This window comes from Anas platyrhynchos, chromosome 5 (genome assembly GCF_047663525.1).
Source record: "Anas platyrhynchos isolate ZD024472 breed Pekin duck chromosome 5, IASCAAS_PekinDuck_T2T, whole genome shotgun sequence".
Lineage (NCBI taxonomy): Eukaryota > Metazoa > Chordata > Aves > Anseriformes > Anatidae > Anas > Anas platyrhynchos.
In genome coordinates, this window is record NC_092591.1 from 60,640,217 (window position 1) to 60,660,153 (window position 19,937).

The 19,937-nt window shown below is 37.8% G+C and overlaps 1 protein-coding gene across 4 annotated transcripts in view; it reads left to right on the forward strand.

The window, feature by feature from the left end:
* PIK3C2A (phosphatidylinositol-4-phosphate 3-kinase catalytic subunit type 2 alpha) overlaps positions 1 to 19,865 on the forward strand; it is a 60,417-nt gene extending 40,552 nt beyond the window's left edge. For all 4 annotated transcript variants that reach the window (XM_072039286.1, XM_072039285.1, XM_072039287.1 and 1 more), the window contains 21 exons: positions 1,416 to 1,583; positions 3,786 to 3,894; positions 4,647 to 4,789; positions 5,422 to 5,610; positions 6,018 to 6,111; positions 6,377 to 6,471; positions 6,793 to 6,973; positions 7,597 to 7,701; positions 8,598 to 8,690; positions 9,450 to 9,579; positions 11,084 to 11,220; positions 11,329 to 11,498; positions 12,267 to 12,423; positions 12,849 to 12,958; positions 13,681 to 13,888; positions 15,398 to 15,522; positions 15,951 to 16,068; positions 16,165 to 16,246; positions 16,645 to 16,754; positions 16,993 to 17,118; positions 17,632 to 19,865. In XM_072039286.1, coding sequence (XP_071895387.1) covers positions 1,416 to 1,583; positions 3,786 to 3,894; positions 4,647 to 4,789; positions 5,422 to 5,610; positions 6,018 to 6,111; positions 6,377 to 6,471; positions 6,793 to 6,973; positions 7,597 to 7,701; positions 8,598 to 8,690; positions 9,450 to 9,579; positions 11,084 to 11,220; positions 11,329 to 11,498; positions 12,267 to 12,423; positions 12,849 to 12,958; positions 13,681 to 13,888; positions 15,398 to 15,522; positions 15,951 to 16,068; positions 16,165 to 16,246; positions 16,645 to 16,754; positions 16,993 to 17,118; positions 17,632 to 17,814 — 2,833 coding nt within the window. In that variant the 3' untranslated portion in view covers positions 17,815 to 19,865. The remainder of the gene's footprint in view (positions 1 to 1,415; positions 1,584 to 3,785; positions 3,895 to 4,646; positions 4,790 to 5,421; positions 5,611 to 6,017; positions 6,112 to 6,376; positions 6,472 to 6,792; positions 6,974 to 7,596; positions 7,702 to 8,597; positions 8,691 to 9,449; positions 9,580 to 11,083; positions 11,221 to 11,328; positions 11,499 to 12,266; positions 12,424 to 12,848; positions 12,959 to 13,680; positions 13,889 to 15,397; positions 15,523 to 15,950; positions 16,069 to 16,164; positions 16,247 to 16,644; positions 16,755 to 16,992; positions 17,119 to 17,631) is intronic.
* The last annotated feature ends 72 nt before the right edge of the window (positions 19,866 to 19,937 follow it).

Sequence of the window (19,937 nt, forward strand, 5' to 3'; positions counted from 1 at the left end):
TAGTATACAACTATAATGAGTTGGGAAGGTCATAGCATTCTTTGTAATGGGAACAGCTTGCACTGCTTAAAGAAGGATGAATAAAGCTTGCTTTTAAGCAGTGCTCAGATTATCTAAATGGGGAGGGAAAGCAGCTGACTTTTATTGACATTAATGCTGAATAGTTTTTTGTTCCAAATATGTCACAACAACTTCGTATCTAATTAATAAATCTAATTGAGGATTGTTTCTATAAAGCGATCAGATGCATAAGTACTTAGAGCATCTGTCTATAGCTTATGAGAATGTCTGGATTGAGCTACTAAAGTTAGGGCTCTTTTTATGGGGCAGGGGAAAAGGGTAGGAAAGGAGGAAGCAGGAGGATGCAGAGAAAGAGGATGGCAGGTGATATCTGAGAGGGGAAAACACTTTTCATGATCTACACACAAGTTACTCTTTTTGACTTCGTAGTTACCAGGCAGTCTGCATAACTGAGGTGTCAGATGAGCTCCCATGTTTCCTTATTTCTCTTTCCCTGACTATTTTTAAAGGTCAGAGATGATGGACTCCAATAAACACTCCAGAAGTCTACAGTGACAAATTATTTCAGGCCAGGAATGAAAGTTTCAGGTTCTGGAATACATGCCTCCAGAGAGTACTCTGGCCACTTTTTTTTTTTTTTTTTTTTTCTGATATTGCAATGAATTAATTGTCAGGTCTTTTGCTGACAAGTGACAGTGTATTACAGGGAAAGATGTTAAACAGGCTGCTTATAAGGTGCTTAGTACAATTGTGGTCTTTTATATTGTAACTGGCTTAGTAGTGTGCTCTCATACCGCACCAAAATACAATTCAAAAAATTACAGAAAATCACAGAACGCTTTAAGCAGTGAAAACCCTGTAAACAAAAATCAAGTTGTCCAGTGGGGTGTGTGATCTTCAGCTGCTTTCGATGGGATTGCTGGGTTTGTTCTGGTGAATTTAAATTTCAGTAGTTCTTAAGAGGTTAATACATTGGGATGGGAAACTGTTGTCAGCTGCCTCTTCAGTAAGATCTGAGAGATGAGGAGGCAGCTAACCTGGAATTGTGTGTCCTGGTAGTGAGTAGAGTGGGAAGACTGGTTAGGCTGGACTGTGCAGTTCTGAGCAAGGAATGTGATTTAAGAGACAAAGATTAAAGAGGGTTGTTCTACTGCCAATTAAAAGGGTTGTTCTAAATCTATCTCCAGTGCAGAATTGTAACTTAGTTTTTATAAACTATCGGTGTGGGAGATAGTGGAGTGAACTATAATTGCACGGAAACATTTGTCCTTCCATGTTAATTGCCTTTTTGAAAGCCAAAGGCAGCAACAGATTATATGGATGACAAGCCTGTAATTTACTAACAATTGTTTTTCCTTCTATGTCTGACTTACTTTAATACTTTTATTTTATAGAATAATTTTCCCCATCCAGATTTCACAACTGCCTTTGGAATCAGTCTTGTGTCTGACTTTGTTTGGAATTCTGAATCAAAGCAGTGGAAGTTCACCTGATTCAAATAAGCAGAGAAAGGGCCCAGAAATGTTGGGTCAGGTTTCTCTACCTCTTTTTGATTTTAGGCGGTAAGTATCCAAAATATGGGTAAGTTTGTTAATGCGATTTATTCTATATAAAGTTTAGTACACCTAACTACAGAAACTGCTTCTCTGCTGCTGAATGTAGCAGGAAGTAACAAAGGTAAGAGTCTTCAACTGTATTGTTACGGAAATAATGCCTTCAATTAAATTCATGGGGATGGCCCATGGTAGTGTAGGCCAAAAGAGATCAAGGGAGCGGCAACAGTTTGTAAGTATGCAGCAGCTGAGGATGTAAGCGCAACACCACCACAAGTGGTCCTTTGAGGAATTAATTCACTGACATTTAGATCTGGATCTGTTGCTGCATAAGTCAGATGCAGTTAAAGTATCTGCAGGTGTCACCGTCTGCTGAACTGAAAGCCTCCCTTCTGCACTGAGAGAGCCTGGTCTTGATGGGTGGCATTGCATGAGGTCTGAAAGTGTATCATGTTGGCTAGAGATAGTTCAGTTGGCATTTGGGTATATTTTAGCACATGAAGTGCAGACAGCCACTTCTCAGCCAATTCATGAGCTATGGTGATAGAGAATGCAATTTGCAAAAGAAAGAATTTGCAGCAAGTGATGGATTCAGCAGGAACAGTGTCTAGTGCAATACAAAAGAGAACGGAATCCTGACAGCAGGTGAATAATGTACTATCCTTCCATGCCACTAGCTAAGGGGGCCTTTTATCTTAACACTGTATTAAGATAGGAAAGAATAACTCTTCATCCAGTTCTTTTTGTAGAGCTAAATATGGCAATGGCTCTATCTTGTAACTAGACCACCTTTAATTCAAAGTTTGCAGTATTTCTAAGTACTGTTATTCTTTAGAGGCATCTTTGCCTTGGCTGTAAAATAATCAGTGCTGTGTGTTTCTTTAAGTTTACATATACAGCAGCAAAACTGGAGAATTAAATTTGATTAAATATCTTACCTTTTGCATGGATTGATTTTCTTTAATACTCTTAAATTTCTAAGCCCATTAATAGGGTGACAATAAATAAGCCAGCAAGAGAATGGAAATAGTGTTCTAAAACACATGTATCTTTTAAAATACATGTGTAGTTTCTTAGCAGAAATGGCTCATTTAGCTTATTAACCTGTTTGAGTAATAGAGATCACAGGATACTCTGAAGTATCCTTTTGATTCAAAGCTGGGTTTCTTTAAAAAATAAAAATTAAAAATTCTGTTTAATTCTGTTACGCTTCTGGAGTACTTCTAGTTTCAATTGATCTTTCTTCAAATACAGTTGCTGGATCCTGTTAAACTTCTTATATGACTAGGAATGAAAAGCCTACTGTAATGTTCCTCAAATAATGTTCCTGCATTTTCCTGCTCCTTGAAACTTTCATCACTAGGTGATGAATATTCCAAAATGCTAATCATTCTGATGACGTGTGTTTGGAATGGCTTAAAATATCTTTGCTTGTGGATGAGACAGGAGGCTATAGCAAGTATATTAAACTGGGAAACTATTGAAAAGAACAAGCTGTTCAGTTACACTTTGTGGCATGATCTAGTAATTTTTATTGGCACCACAAACTCCTAGTTAATCAATATTGACATAAATAAAGAACTGTTCTTTAAAACGTATGAATACTAAACCATTTCTTGAAATACACTGAAAGCTTGGCCGTTGAGCAGTCTTTTGAGAGATGTCATTTTCATTTTTAAAGGTGGACAGAAGTCTGCTGTTCTTAGGATTACAATGCTTCTTGCTTTATGAAATACCTTAGTTGTGCCTCATTACAGTTGGAAACTACTAACATTGGAAATAAATGGGCAAATATCAATGTCACACGATATGCCCTAGCAGAGCCTAGTAATGGGGAAAGTCCAGACAAGTGATAATTTCTATAATATTCATATGCCTCTATCTTTCTTCTGAGAGGGTAAGGAGGTTCTTGTGTTTAGTTTATTCCTCAGAGGCAGAAATATTTGTTTTTTCTTTGAGAAGTTGGGAACGCTTAATTTAGCTGGGTCAACCATGTCGGCACCGGATTTTACCTCTGCCTTTTTCAATAACAGCTGTATGCAGGCATACTGAGGGATTTTAATTATAAAACATGTCCAGTGAAAGTTAAAAATGGAAGTGACACTTGATGGACGCAATCACCTTTTTTAAGCTGATGTTATTTTAATAACTAATACTCCGTTGAAGTAAACAGATTGTGACACTAACGCCTGTACATGCTTTTTCTCTCAGATTGCTAACTTGTGGGACAAAGCTCTTGCAACTCTGGACCTCATCGCATCCAAATCATGCATCAGGGACGGCCAGTAAGAAGGGAAATATGGAAAGAATAGTATTGCAGGTTATATATATGCTTCTGACTTAACCTGACTACATTTTGTGTGAATGTTGTGACTAACTCATACAAGAGTGGTAGTAGGTTGTTTTAGGGAGAGTGTAAATCTTTTCACATATGAAGGCCAGCATAGAACAGCAATTACTATCCTTTAAGGGCAAAGGATGGAAAGCTGTGTTAAATATATTAAACTCAGATACAGAATCACTGTGTTGAAATTGGAGACATTGGAAATGCCTTAACAATACATGCTATCAGTACTGGGAGAGAAGACCTTTGAAAAGCAATCTGTAGAAACGTGTGCTGAAAGGGGAGTTGTCTAGACTCAAGTGATAGCAATTCCAGTTTCTTCACAGAACATGAATGCCTCTCATTCTCAATTCAGTGTCCAAACTTTGGTCCCAAGGGGAGGTACTTTGTTAGGCATGGCTTAGAAGTCCCAAAATATGGTTAGAGTTGATGGTTTGGTTGATACCACTGGATATGGTTTTTTAATAGTTCCATGTTTAGGCTAAGCTCTAAGCATCCTCATTTCACTTCAGAGGAGTACTCCAACTACTGCTTTGTACGTCACCACAGTTGTCCTACGGTTAAGGACCACAATTCTGTGGAATAATTGAGATGGGGCGGGCAATATTCTGGAAGCAATGCCTGAAAACCGTTACGTGTATAGAACTGAAGAGTTTAAATGCCTAAACACTTGATGCTGCTGGAAAGGGGAGCCTCCTGCACAGTTCTTAAGAACTTTTTTTTTTTAGGTTGACTTTCCATCCCATGCTTTTGATATTGAATATAAAATTCCTCAGGCTGCAAAGACTACTGTGCAACATTCCATAGAAACATTAGAGAAACCAATGAGAGAACGTCTCCTCGCCATTCTCGCTAAGGATAACACCATTGGGTATGTTCACCTCTTTGTAGCTGTGATCTCTTTGTGCATGACAGTTTCACAGCTAGGGTGTGGAATGTTAATTTATGCTTAAGCTTCTTTAATGTGCTTCTAGTGTATTTTGAAGACCTGTGGAGTTCTAGACGAGATTGAATGAAACCTGCAAAATAATGGTGCTGACTTAATAAATTCACTTGTGTTTTCTGTAGCCAGTGTCATAATATTCTCCTGTTAGAAAATGGCTACTCTGCCTCGCTGTTGTATATGCCTGTTCCTGCTTGGTATTTCTTCAGTTACAAGGGGCAGTGACAATTTCAGCAGTGGCTGTTTATATGCCATGAAAGCATTTCTGGCAGGCAATCCTAGTCATCTGCACCAAACTAGCATGAACGTTTTGGTTTATTTCAGATTGCACTAAAACCTATTCTTGTCCTCTTAAATTTATAACTTTGAACAACTGTTTCCATAACAGTTGAGTCTTGTTTTGCACCTGTTTTAGATTTTTATGGAGGAAATAGCCATTTTACATGTCATTCTATTTTGTGTGCAAGGTTATCTGTACATATACTATGACCAGTAGCACTGGGGATATGCGGGTGATGTTCTGTAACTTGCATTATGACCTAAAATGCTTTTGTCTGCAGGCTGTCAAAAGAAGATAAAGAATTTTTGTGGGAGAAGAGACATTATTGTCATACTCATACTAATAGCTTACCAAAAATACTGGCTAGTGCCCCTCACTGGGACTGGGCAAGTCTTCCAGAAATATATTCGTTACTTCAGCAGTGGCCTCCTTTATCACCCTTAGCTGCACTGGAACTACTTGATTCAAAGTAAGAAAACAAAATAAAGCTTTGTGTGTGTCACACAAATGACTTTTCTTCAGTAGAAGATGAGCTAAATAAAATTTCTCATACCTAACTTTATTCCGATAGGCTTAACCAAGTCATGTAGTCAAGACTAGCAGTTAGGGTTAGGATTCTGAAATCTAATTTGTAACAGGAAGCAAGGTATATAGCAAAGTTGTCAAGACTGAAATTTTGAGAAGTTGGTATGCTTGTCTTAAACACTCCTGTTTGTATCTTACGTAATGCCTTTGAAGCATCTGAAACTTGTAGGCCCTTTGTCAAGCTGTTACAGACTTTATCTTGATTCTTTTCTATCTAGCTAATTTTAAAAAAGGAAGTTAAGTCCTACACAAACAGAACAAACTTGATGTGGATTTGTGATGACTTTCTAGGTTTGCTGATCAGGAAGTGCGAAATACAGCTATGAATTGGATAGAGACATTAAGTGATGATGAATTAACAGACTTCCTCCCTCAATTTGTGCAGGTAAGATTTACTGTTTACGCTGAAGTTAGAATTTTTTGCTCTTGAAAATTTGAAGGAGTCTCTGACTACTTGTCATGGAAATGCAACTGCCTACCTCTATACTTAATAACCTTAATTATTGCATCAGGTGGAAAACAGTTTAAGTAGGTAGCTGCTCTGTGACTGTCCTCTGGATTTGTAGTGGTTCTATCAGTGTGCCAGTCATAAAATGTCTTCATCTAGAAGTAAATCTATATCCCATTTATTTCATTTTCTTTGTATTTAGGCATTGAAGTATGAAACTTACCTGGACAGTGCTCTTGTCCAATTTCTTTTGGCACGGGCATTGGGAAGTATCCGAATAGCACACTACCTTTACTGGTAAGATGTTCTCTGTTCCATTGTTCACATATGATAATTATAAGATTACTATTTCCAGAAAAAATGCTGTCTTAATAGCACAGTTCATAACAGTATTACATCAGATGAAGAGGAGACAAAATCTACATCCTGCTTTTTTCTATGAAAAAACACAGTGCTTCTATGAGGCGCCAATTTCTTGCCTTTTAAAGCAAGATACTGATCATATGTGTATATTATGTATATACAAAGCATCTGTTCACTAAAATATTTCTATGTTTGACTATTGCATTATTCGCAGTATTTCCTTGATGAAAATTGAATTTAAATCTGTTATTTCAGGCTTCTTAAGGATACGCTCTATGATTCAAAGTTTGGTGTAAGATATGAGCAAATTCTTGGAGCCTTTTTTTCCGTCTGTGGAAAAGGGCTGAGGGAAGAGCTGGAGAAGCAGACCAGACTGGTTCAGCTTTTTGGAATGGTAGCAGAAAAAGTCAAGCAAACAAGTGTATCAGGTCGACAGGTGTGTAGATTAAATTTTTAATATGCTTTAAGAAGTTTACCTTCAAAGCAGTCCACTCAATTACCTTTTTAGTCTAAGTTCAGTCAAATGATATACATATAGGAAGACTGAATCTGTTGCTCTGCATTGTAGCAAGCTAATGACTTAAAGAAATCAATGTCTTTGTCAAATTTGTTGTCAAGTGCAGCATGGCTTTGTGTGAGGTGATAAGGTAAGGAAGAGGGATGCTGTCTGTGTACAGTAAGCTTAGATTTAAATTTAGATTTAAAGCTATTACTGCTGAAGAGTGATGCCCTTCTGCAAAAGAATGGGATATCGATGTGATAAGAATGTAAGAGTTTACAGTTTGATAGAGTGGGATGCTATTATCTGATTCAGTTAGAAAATTTTAACAAAAAGCGATATTAGTATCGCACTGCTAAGTACATGCAATTTTTTTAGTAGCCAAAACAATTGTTGGAACTTATATTTGGTATTCCTTTGACACTGGGGAGTTAAAGCAGTGGCTATGGTATATTTTGGGATAACTTGGTCCAGAATTTTCCTGTAGATGCTCCAGTTAGGAGAATATCAGATGAACTTTCTCTCTCTCTCTCTCTCTCTCTCTCTCTCTCTCTCTGCAGGCTGCTTTACAAAGTGGTATGGAACGTGTGCAGTCATTTTTCTTGAAGAACAAGTGCCGTTTGCCTCTCAATCCCAGTCTTGTGGCAAAAGAACTGAATATTAAGGTACAGCACATTCATAGTTTGAGTCTTTTTGTCACAATGACACATAGGCAAAGCTTTTACAAATAGGAAAATCAAGTTCTTGAAAGCTCTTTGCACTAGTTGGGGAGGGTTTTATTAAAAATATAGATGGAAGGAGGGAGTAACTTTAGCTAAGAAAAGGCTAAAAGGAAAAAGTAGTAGTTTATTACTACTTCAGACCCTGTCTGCTTTGAGACCAGCAATTCTGGCTGTAGTAAAGTAGAGAAATACTCGAAGTACATGAAAAAAATCTTGTTTGCAGTGGTAATCAAAACAGAAAAGCGAACAATGCTTTTAAATCAATGAGTAACCAAAGTGAAATCAGTGCAGCTACCTTTTACTGGTTATGTCCAAGAGATATATTAAATCAAGGAAGGCAAACAATAGCTTTATTTCATTATGAAGATCCAATGAATGATAGTGTAGGAGAAGCATTGTGCGTGACTAGGAACCTAAAGGTCTCTATCGCTGGATTTATTCCTATGTAGAGAGTTCCTTTGCTTTCCTTCTCAATTATATCTATTAATTAAATCAGAAGTATGAACTTGATAGCAGATAACTGAGAATATAGCAAGAGATGCAAATGACCACTTTTTATAATTCAAATTTAAAATACGATAAAATATTTATTCATATTTTACTCACTTTTCAAAATGTATAAAGCATTACTGTTTTGCACTGTCAGCTTTCATACAAGAACTAAACAAATATCAGCAGAAGAGGTCTTTATTCAGAAGAAGCACGCATTCCCCACAATCGCGATGTTAGAAATCTGAATTTTCACACTGTGTGTCATTTGTGCTTGTTGTCAGAATGTCTTGTTTTCTGGGCTCGTGGGAGTAGTCCTTTTCGAGTATTAACACTAAATCTACTTGTAGGCGTGTTCTTTCTTCAGCTCTAATGCAGTACCACTGAAAGTTGCACTGATAAATGCAGACCCTCTGGGAGAAGAAATTAATGTGATGTTTAAGGTAGGCCTTATGTGTGTGGTGGAGAGAAAAATGTTAATTGATAACTGATACCATTGAAACAGTGATTAAATTTACTGTAGATCAGTAAGCTTAGTTACTTTGTGAGTTTGCTCCTGTGCATCTAGAAACCATCCCTTCAGCTTAACAATTAGGAACGGATGTCTGAAAATGGTTAATTTTCACTAAACAGCTAATTTTCACAATTGTAAAACTGGAAACTCTCCCCTTAGTGCTGGCGTGACACCATGTAAATGAACACCTCAGAATCTTGAAAGTATCCATAGAACTTCCCTGCTAGGCAGGAGAGTATGTATATCACAGATGATATGCACATCTGACATAACTGCTACGAGCTTTCTAAAGCTGCATGAGATAACAGGTAGTGCTTGGAGTTACTGCACTCTTTCAAGGACAAATACAGTTTCCCTTGGAACAGCTATTCCCTAGCATCTTCTCAGAGACACGTCATAAAGCCTTAATGATAAAAAGGAATAAGAAAGGATGTAGTATTTTTGTAAAATTTCTCTAAATATTACAACTTCAAAAGTTAACCAATATTTGAACATGTGGTACAATATGAAAGTCAGTCTACTGCATGCGCAAAATGTTATGTGTAGTTTCTCTTATTAAATCTGTAGCTGTAAGGAAATAAGTAGCATAATGCATTCCTTACTAGAAATGTAAAGCAATCAAAATCTGAAACTTAGTTTTGCTGAAAGCATTTTATGTCTCCACTTAACATTTATATTTCCATTCAAGGTTGGAGAAGATCTGCGACAAGATATGTTGGCTTTACAAATGATTAAGATTATGGATAAGATCTGGCTGCAGGAGGGACTGGATCTACGGATGGTTATCTTCAAATGTCTCTCAACTGGAAAAGATCGAGGTGCAAAACCGGATGCTGTTTATGATCTATAATCCAGTTGTGTCTTCCCTCCTGTCTCTCTCTCCCCCCACACACAACTTTTTGTCATGCTCATAGAGAAAATTTCTACTCAAAGGCAGGCTCAAGAAACGGTGGAAAGCCAAAAGCCTTCTTTACAGGGAACTTCCATACTCAAAAGTAGAGAAAGTTGAATTGTTAGGAATTTCCTGGTGGCTGAGTTGCATTTCAGTTTGTTTCTTCTCTCGAGTCCTGAGGCTTATACATTCTGCTATTGATGAACTGTGATACAAATGAATAAATGTAACAATAAAAGCTTAATGCTTCTGGTGTTCATACTGCAACACAGGAAACTAATGGTGCCTTGGCAGTCCTGATTCTGGAAGTTAGTTATGGTGAAAGAATGTATTCAAGTCCAAACTGACATTATAAGGTATTTGGAGTCTGCTGAAGTTGAGTCAAGGAGTATTGAAACATGCAAAAAGTAGAAAAATTAAACGCTGCATTCATCTTCTAGCCCTCCTGGAATTATTGTGATATGCTTCTCCAAATTCCTTGGGAATATGAGGCCTTTAGGTTTGAAACTTAAATCACAGACCACCTTTAAGATTGCCTTGCACCCTGAACGTGCCTTTTGCTAGTTTAGTTGCTAATTCTCTAGAGGTAGCCAGTAGGAAACATATCTTTAAGAGTATGTGTAGAAACATATTTTTTCAGCCAGACCCTAGAACAACATGATGAAAACTCCCAAATAAAGAAAATAGAAATTCAGGTTTGCAAAACTAAGCAAGAAAGTTCAATTTTTGTAAGACTTTGCTTTTTTTTTCAAGAAACAGATAACATTTCTTCCTACTTTAAGCAATGACTTGATGGCATAGCATGTTACATTTTTGTTGCTGCTCATATTAGTATTCTTAAAGCATGTGAAGGATTAATGTAAAAAATAAAAAAGATGTAAGTTGCAGATTTCCCTGTAGTAGCTCTCACCAGCATAGAAGTAAAATTACTTTAATCACGTCAGCGTTTTCCTTTTATGATCTAGCTATACAAATATTTTTAGTAAATGGTGTCTCCAAAATAAGGCCATATGTAAATCCCACTCTGCCTTATTTCTGAAGCAATAGTCTGGTCTATTTTGACGCTCAACAGCCATTAAAAGTTGTTAGATTGTGTCTGAGAAATGTCAGTATCAACATATTTTACAGTTACAGACCAATACTAGTTTATGTAGTAGAAAGTAAATTACACAGTAATGCTTTCAGTCAGAAAATAATTTGTATGTGCATTGTAGCATCTGAAGCTAGTTGTAAAGCAAGGCTGACTTGGATCTCTACACATGCTTCATGGCATGCCTTGTAAGAAGTCCTTTATAATTAGAAGTCAGTTTTGAAAGAAGCAAATCTGAACTTATAAAATTCATCACTGTTAAGAGACTTTCTACTAAATGGTGAGAGCACGATACAATGTAAGGAGATAATAAATATATTCTGTTCTATTTTACATGAAGGCATGGTAGAACTCGTTCCTGCTTCAGAAACTCTTAGGAAAATTCAAGTGGAATATGGAGTGACGGGTTCTTTTAAAGACAAACCTCTGGCAGAATGGTTGCGGAAATATAATCCTACCGAGGAAGAATATGAAAAGGTAACTTTTTCAGTGTTCTTTTGAAGATCTTTTAAAAGGGATGTATGAATGCTGTTTTCCCATTAATACTTGTTCTCAAGTGACTTTTTTTTCCTCTCTCCTTCCCAGGCTTCAGAAAACTTCATTTATTCTTGTGCAGGATGCTGTGTAGCTACTTATGTGTTGGGAATTTGTGACCGCCACAATGATAACATAATGCTTCGAAACACAGGGCATATGTTTCACATCGACTTCGGAAAATTTTTGGGTCACGCACAAATGTTTGGTAGCTTTAAAAGGTATTTTCTGTGGCTAAGCAATGTAGAGAATGAAGTGATTTTTTATAGTATATTTTTATAGGCTTTATAAGCATTAACATTTAAATTCCTGATGAGTGATGTTCTCAGTTAGAAGCCAATATCTTCCACTTTAACCCCTAAGTTTCCAGAATGCATTCAAACTTGCTTGTATAGAATGAATTCTGTGAAGTCTTCAGCTTTTTATTTCCATGTTCTACCTCTGGAACTGTTTTAAGCCGAAGCATATAGGTGTATCTTTCAAATAAAATGCTTATTACGTAAATTTTATCAATGAATGAATAATGGAGTGCCAGAAATGTTACGTAATCCAAATACCTCTGAGTGTGGAACAAATGAAAACAGACCCTGGCTTCTAAAACAGTAGCAAATGCCAACATTAGAGACAAGAGCGAGCAGCAAGTTTGTCTTTACTACTTCTCTGCATAGGGGAAGATGATTTATATCATCAGTTCAGGTGACAGTATATTCATTGCGTTTTTATCAGTGTGTTATGGTTTCTAGAAATGAGGGACAAAGGGCACTGAAAGGTAACCTGGCTTCCAAGTATTGCTCTGGGCAATCTGTCAGTCCGGTACTGTGTTAATGTGCTGGGAATCAAAGGTGGCAGTAAGCAGCTGATTCCCAAACTAGGAGAGTAATCTGGTATTAATGGATTATTTGATACCGAATACCTGGGGGTGGAGGGAAGCAGGAGACAAAGTGAATGGACCTTATAATCAACATGGAAATTCTGTGCTTTTTGGACAGGGATCGGGCTCCTTTTGTGCTAACGTCAGATATGGCTTATGTCATTAACGGTGGTGAAAAACCGACTATTCGCTTCCAGTTGTTTGTGGATCTCTGTTGTCAAGCTTACAATTCGATAAGGAAACATGCAAACCTCTTCCTTAACCTACTTTCCCTGGTAAGCACTGTATCAAATTCAGTTGAAACGTGATAGATCTATAATGTTGGCTCATATTACATTCTAAGCTTTTCATGGTGCCAGAACTCTTGCACATCTTTAGAAACCAGAAATATCAGATGTACTTCTTGGGCAGGTTTTATGTGGTGAATTTCTTTAGGCTCCTTTTTAATTACTTACCTATTTCCTGAGAATTTAAAACTTAAGAAATACCATAAATTACACTGCAAAGCTCTGCTAGGTGCTTTTAACTTAGCAGAGGTAAGACAAGGGAGTAAATGCTGATTGGAAGCGATTGTTTGGCTATATCTGTTAGCATTTAGCAATTTATTGCAGCTTCACTGAAGTTTGAAGGTCTAAGAGTTTTAATTATTTCCACGTTAAATTGTTTACTATATTAAAACTGCAAATGGAATTTCCTACAGATGCTTTCTTCTGGATTACCAGAACTAAGTAGTACTCAGGACTTGAAGTATGTCCAGGATGCTCTCCAGCCCCAAACAACAGATGCAGAAGCCACCATTTTCTTTACAAGGTACTGGATAAGTGAAAGAACTGAAATAACCACCAGCATCATCCTTCTGATGGGAGCTTCCTGCTCTGGTGAAAATTTATTGAGGATGTTCACAAGCATGTCTGTAGAAGTTGAGTTAGTTGCATCGTACAATCGCAGGATGCCAATCAGTGGACCAGTGAACTGCATAAATAAGACCAGTTTCATACCTGATTAATGCTTGTGCTAAAATACTTGGCATTTATGAGTAACCTCGTGCAAAAGAATGGTTTGGAAGAGTGAGAGCAAGCAATTCTGTTCTGCTGCTTGAGACTTGCATTTTGAACACATCCAAGTTCCTTAATAGCAGCGTGTGTGTTGGGATCCTTGAAATGCGTGCAGTGTAAAGAAGCTTTCCAAAAAGTGCTTCTGTGTGCTGGGGAGGGAAGGATGACACTGCAATATAGCAAGTGGGTGCGTGCATGTAGTATAACTGAGTTGTTGTTTTGTGTTACAAAATGTGTTATTGGAATGTGTTTTAAATACATGGGGGGGAGAGGGGAACAGACTGCAGTAGTATGCACGTATTTTTTGTATTTTTTAGCTCATCGGTCAATTTGAATTTAAAAACTGTTTCCCTGTCATTAAGAACTTGCTTTTTTATTTTTCTTAAATACTTAAAATTTGCCTGATTCATTGACAGATCAATTTTGGTGTGTTCTGACATGCGCTTGAGTGTTTGAAGTTGTTTTTTTGTTCTGTAGGTTGATTGAATCCAGTCTAGGAAGCGTTGCCACAAAGTTTAACTTTTTCATTCACAACCTGGCTCAGCTGCGTTTCTCAGGCCTGCCATCCAATGATGAACCCATCCTCTCGTTTTCTGCGAAGACATACTCTCTGAAACAAGACGGCCGGATCAAACACGTGTCTGTGTTTACGTACCAGAAGAGGTATAATCCAGATAAACATTATGTAAGTATGTAGAATCCCTATGTAGAACATAAAGTTAACTTTCCTTTCTTCATGGGAGCCAATCTGGTGCTGTTTTGGATTTATGGCCCTTGGTTTGGCTGTTGCTGAACAGCACAGTGTCAAGGCTTTCTCTTTTTGACCCCATCCCACAGCTGCCTCCTGCAGGGAGTGGGTGAGGAGCTGGGAGGGGACACAGCAGCTGCCTGGAGCTGACCAGAGATGTTCCATACCCTGGAATATCATGCTTAGCTTAAAAAATAAAAGGGGAGAAGAGGGGCTGGGGGGTGGGAGAAGAAGTGGGTGGGAAATCATCTTCCAAGGAGGCTGTTGCTTGGAGACTGACTGGTTGTGGGTCTGCATATGGGAGGTGGTGCGAAACAGCATTTGCATCACCTCCTGCCTTTCCACCCCGAGGACTGTCTTTTTGTCTCAACCCGTGAGTCTTCGTACTTCGCTTTTATTCTCTCCCCTGTTCCCACAGTTGGAGTGTGGGAGTCAGCAAGCAGCGGTGTGACTGCTTAGCTGCTGGCCAGGCTAAACCCACAGCTTGGCTGCTAGAGTAGAGATGGGTATTTTTGACATCAAAGAATATTCTTCAAAATGAAGGCACGCCTTGAAAAAAGCATAAAGGGCAGAAGTAACAGCAAACAATACAATTCAGGATTTTGATAGACCTGGGTTACACTTTAAGACTTTTATTGGTAATCATACCCCTATGGAGATGTGCAACAATGTTGTTTCCTTCCTTATTATCATTATTTCACTATGGCTGTTCACTGGCCTAGACTAGTTTAGCCCAAATTACTTTTTCCTCAAATTGATTTTAAAAGTGCTATGCTAATATGGTTACCTGTATCTGTTTCCAAGTTGCCATTCCAAGCTGTGAATGACTTAATCTCCTAGACACCACCTAGGTAAGTTAGAGTAAAGATAAATAATTCAGAGATGAAGAAAAGCTTTGCAGTGAATCACTGTATTACAAATGCATATGAATACTCCTGATCTAAGCCAAGGTAGCCTTTTATTTTCCAGGAAATTGCTAAGGTGATGTAATCTGCTTCTGTTAAAAACAAACAAACAAAATTGAATTGGAGGCAGAAGTCATTAGGTTCCTCCATAGTCTGTACCTGTAAATTTTCACAGTAGTTCTGGCTGCATAGGTATATGGCTAGATAAAACCTTGCACTGATCTATTAAAAGTTCGTTCACCTGCTGTACGGTATGAACTTGGAATGAGGCTTCAAAGGGAGAATGCTGACAGCTGAGCTTTAACTACTTTTATCCTACTGTCAGATGTGGACCTACATTATGGGAAAATCACGCGATGTTACTTTGCCTTAGAGTAGGGCTATTAATGATTCTAACTTTAAAATTCAAACAGTGTTACTGGGAAATGTGTGCAGGAGAAAGATGACCATAGTTGGAGGAGTTAATTGTTAAAATACAATCACACAAAGTCAGTTCTGTAACATTACTCCTACTGTCTCTTTTTTTCTGTGTTTCTGACAGATATATGTAGTGAGAGTTTTGAGAGAAGGGCAAGCTGAGCCAACGTTTGTTTTCCGAACGTTTGATGAGTTCCAGGAGCTCCACAACAAACTTGGCATTCTCTTTCCTCTCTGGAAGTTACCAGGGTATGTTCCTCACTCACTCATCGCTGTTAGAATGAGCAAAATATAATGCACTGTTTAATATAATACAGTGCAGCAAAAAATGATTCCAACTGGGTGGAGGTAAAGATCGCTTCTCAGCAGTTTTGCCTCCGTTTCAAGCTAAGTAGACCTCAGAGATGGCAATTAAGGGAGAAAATTGTCATCTTGAAGTTTTACGGAGGAGAGCCAGAGGACCAACACGGTATCTGTAGTTTGTGATGTATCATTTGTAACAGTTACCTATAAATGTTTCTTTGCCTTTTTAAAACATCATTACCTATAAGCATGCTATGCTTCCACTCACTGTAAAAAGGGGTGTTAATGCTTCAGGATGGAAACTGCAATGACATTTTTACTGTACTAACCTCAAGGAAATTAACTAAAACCTTTATGTTGTTCTTCCCGTACAGCTTTCCTAACAAGATGGTCCTGGGAAGAACACACATAAAAGATGTAGCTGCTAAAAGAAAAGTCGAGCTCAACAGCTACATCCAGAGTCTGATGAACAGTTCTTCAGAGGTGTCAGAAGTGAGTTCAAGTAACTTGAGCAAATCCAATGAAAGCTTTCAAATTTTAGTGCTCATTACCATTTAATCTAATATGTAACATTTCTTCCAAATCTAGTGTGATCTTGTCTATACGTTTTTCCATCCACTGCTTCGTGATGACAAAGTGGAAGGAATAGACGGAATCGCCAGATCTACAGGTAGGTACTATTTTCAGGGCAGGAGTTGTGATATTTATAAATTGGGTGATGGTAGTATGACACCTTTTTCATGTGGTTTATAAGGAATCTTTTATAATTAACTGCAGTTTTGCCTCCTTGAGAATTTTGTGGAGTTTTCCTTCTTTACAGACGTGCTTGCGTACAGTTTCTAGGAAATGAGAAAGCATACCAAAAATTGCAACAGTATGTGTCATCACTTAGGCTTGCTTGTGGCTTGAATAAATTATTCAAGTTCTTACTCTAAACTTCCAGGTTGGTTCTTACTAGAGAATGCAAAAATCTTTTAAATAATTGGTAAATAATTAGTGTAAATAATTCATGTAGTACTGATGATGATATGCAAATATTACAAAGGGAATAATTATATTTTTTTTCAGATGCAAGTCCATCAAGTCCTACCTCAGGCAAAGTGGGAGGAGAAGTGAAGCTATCTATATCATACAGAAACAGCACTCTGTTCATCATGGTGATGCACATTAAAGATCTGGTAAGTAAGAGATCAGCTCCCTGCCAAAAACTATTCTATTTATTTTTTGTCAGTTACCTTCTTGAACTGGATTGATGTAGAGATGATGGAAGTGTATCTCTTCCTACAAATTCTCCAACTGCTAACCTAAATCAGCTGCTGGTTTTGGCTAGGTTGATGGCTAAGACTAGCAATTTGAAAGTAATCAAATGGGCACGCACTACTTAGTTTTCTAACTTGACTTGGTTTTGGATTGTAGGTTACAGAAGATGGTGCAGATCCAAATCCCTATGTAAAAACTTACTTATTGCCAGACACGCACAAAACATCCAAACGCAAAACCAAAATTTCCCGGAAGACGAGAAATCCAACTTTCAACGAAATGGCAAGTTAAGATTTATGTAACATCTCCCTGTAGTTACAGTCTTCTATTCTAAGCAGTAATTAAAATAATGTCTAAATAAATTTGTGAAGATATATAAATTTGAAAGGAACTTGTTTCAAAAACTTCACCCTGTTTAAAAAATAAATCAGAATAGGTAAATGTACTGTTAAAAATGAAATTTCTGACTCTGACTTTGAGGAGTGATGGAGAGAAGTAAAGGAATCTTAAACGTTGTCTCCCACCCCTGATTCATTGATTCAGGATGAGGAAAAGAATCAGTTCAGAACTTTTGGCATGTAAAAAGTACTTGCATCTGAAAACACTGGTCCTCTTAAAGGCTTCAGAGCACAAAATAGAATATGCGTGTGCTTCAGCCTAGTCTCTGAGAAACAGATATACTGCATGGTCATAATGTGCAGTTAAAATGTCAGTGGCTAGGCGGTCAGAAAAAAGGGAGTAATCAGTGTAATTTCATTTGGATAACCAAAACATTCTTGACTTCTTACCCTCTAGCTTGTGTACAGTGGATATAGCATGGAGACTCTGAAACAGAGAGAACTTCAGTTAAGTGTGCTCAGCGCGGAATCATTACGAGAGAACTTCTTCCTGGGTGGAATTACACTCTCTCTAAAGGACTTCAACTTGAGCAAGGAGACTGTTAACTGGTATCGACTAACTGCTGTACCCTATCTATGAACTTTTTCCAGCACCTGAGTAAGAACAGAACAGATGTATTCACTTATGCTTTGTGCATCTTCCTACTTGAAAACGACTTGTACATCTTAAAACAAGAAACTCTGCATTTCAACAGACATGTTGGACCAACCTTCATGAAGCCTAATTTGAAGGATTTCTAGAAATCCATTGCTGGAATATTCTTATGCAATGTTATCAAAGCATTATTACAAGTCTTTCTTAAGAGCTGCAGGTAAAGGAAGGTGTTTTTAAACCATCCACAACAGTAAGATGAACAGTTTGACCATGCCGGCTGGTTAAACCATAACTTAATCGATAGGCTTGGGGATATAATGCTATTTTGCTTTATAATTTTTTTTGTAATCCGTTTTATGTCATTCACGGCATAATGCTGGAGGATATCAAAGAAACTATGTACGTTTAGGATTACACTCATGCTATTAACTAAACATCACAGAAGCAGTGACGGGTAAAATTTCTGTGGCTTCACACATGCCTGTAGAAATTAAGGTTGAAGGGCTGGAAAAATTCTTTAGCAATGCATTTATTTCCAGATGCATGCTTCTCAAAGATTTATTGGAGCGAGTGCCAATAATGGAAGTTGTAAATAATGGTGCCTTATAATTCAAATGCTTCTCTTTTACCTCATTCCTGGTATTTAAATATGTATACACGTTAACTTTCTGTTCCTTAAAGAGGGGTGACGTTCTCATATTTGATAACTTGCAGATTCTAGTAGAAGTCTTTTCCTGAGATGTGTTAATTACAGATAAAATCACTTATACTGATCTTCATAATTAGTGCCACCTAAAATGTTGTACCCCGTCTTCTAGCCATGATCTCCAAAGCCAGTGAAGACTGGCAGAAGATGATGCTGTAGGAAATGCATCCAGCTTCTCAGTGTTTTACAACACTGCAAAATTTCTAGAACTTAAATACGGCAGTGATTAAACGTATAACAGATTTGGACACTAAATCAAAGTGGCACTTGCACCTACGTTACCCGTACCTCCATGTAAATGATGGCCTCTAGGTAAAAAGCACAATGGATGGGTATTTGCAGGCCAGAAATAAGCGGCATTAACAGAACTTCTTGAGAGGAATTTGGTTGCACTTTTTTTCTCTTTCCATTTGACGGCAACAGTGATTCTCATCCCTGGTAAGAATTCCACTAAAAATATATATATATGTATAATTTCAAGCAGCCTTAGATCTGAAATATACTGTGATAGCAGAGTATAAATACGACTTACTGTCTCCTGTTAATACCACTGGTTACTTAATTAGGTAGTTTCTGCACTACAGCTATAGGGTTCTTGCTCACCTTACTTGGTGTTTAGGGTGATTGTTCTGTCTGGACAAAGCGATAGAGTAAAGTTGCACACTTTAATGGTAAATGTTGAAGCGTGTTTGAGAAAGGGTGACGGGCTCTCAGCGCTGAGTAGGACTGGAAATAAAACTTACGATGATGAATGAAGACTCGATGCAGGACACAGGACACTAAAAAGCTTGTTCAGAATCGGATTTTACTCCCCTGCTACTGACCAATCTCCCTCCAGTACAGAAGCAAGAAGTAAACTTGAATCTCTTGGTGCCTAAAATAGTCATGGTCCAATCTCTTAGGAGTTACTACAATTAAGAAACTAAGAATATCTTGAATGTTAGAAACTGGGTTGATGCTAATGGACACTAACACCTCCCAACTCCCAGTTTTATTAAGTATCTTCTGCGTATCCTTCATTTAGTACATAGCCTGTAAATAGTATTCTGTGTAACTGACTAGGTATATTATTTCCTGCTCACTTGATGCTTTTGAGACTTACTCCATTCCATCACTAGAATCACGAGTCACTTAAAAAAAAAAAACACAGGAAAGTAGACTACTGTTTTTGTGAAACGTTCCCTTGTGAAATACGCCGACAGCAATACGTACTGCCTTTTTCGCAGTGGGCTCCCGAGGAGGAAGAAAAAAGAAAAAAAAGAAAAAAAAAAAAAAGCACAGCGTCTTAACAGCACAAAACACGAATAAACCGTAATTTTAAAACGCTTTATTTTATCGTCGTGTGCTCTCTGGGGGAGGAGCGGGATGGGGGGGGGGGGGGGCGCTGAGGCGGGCGCTGAGG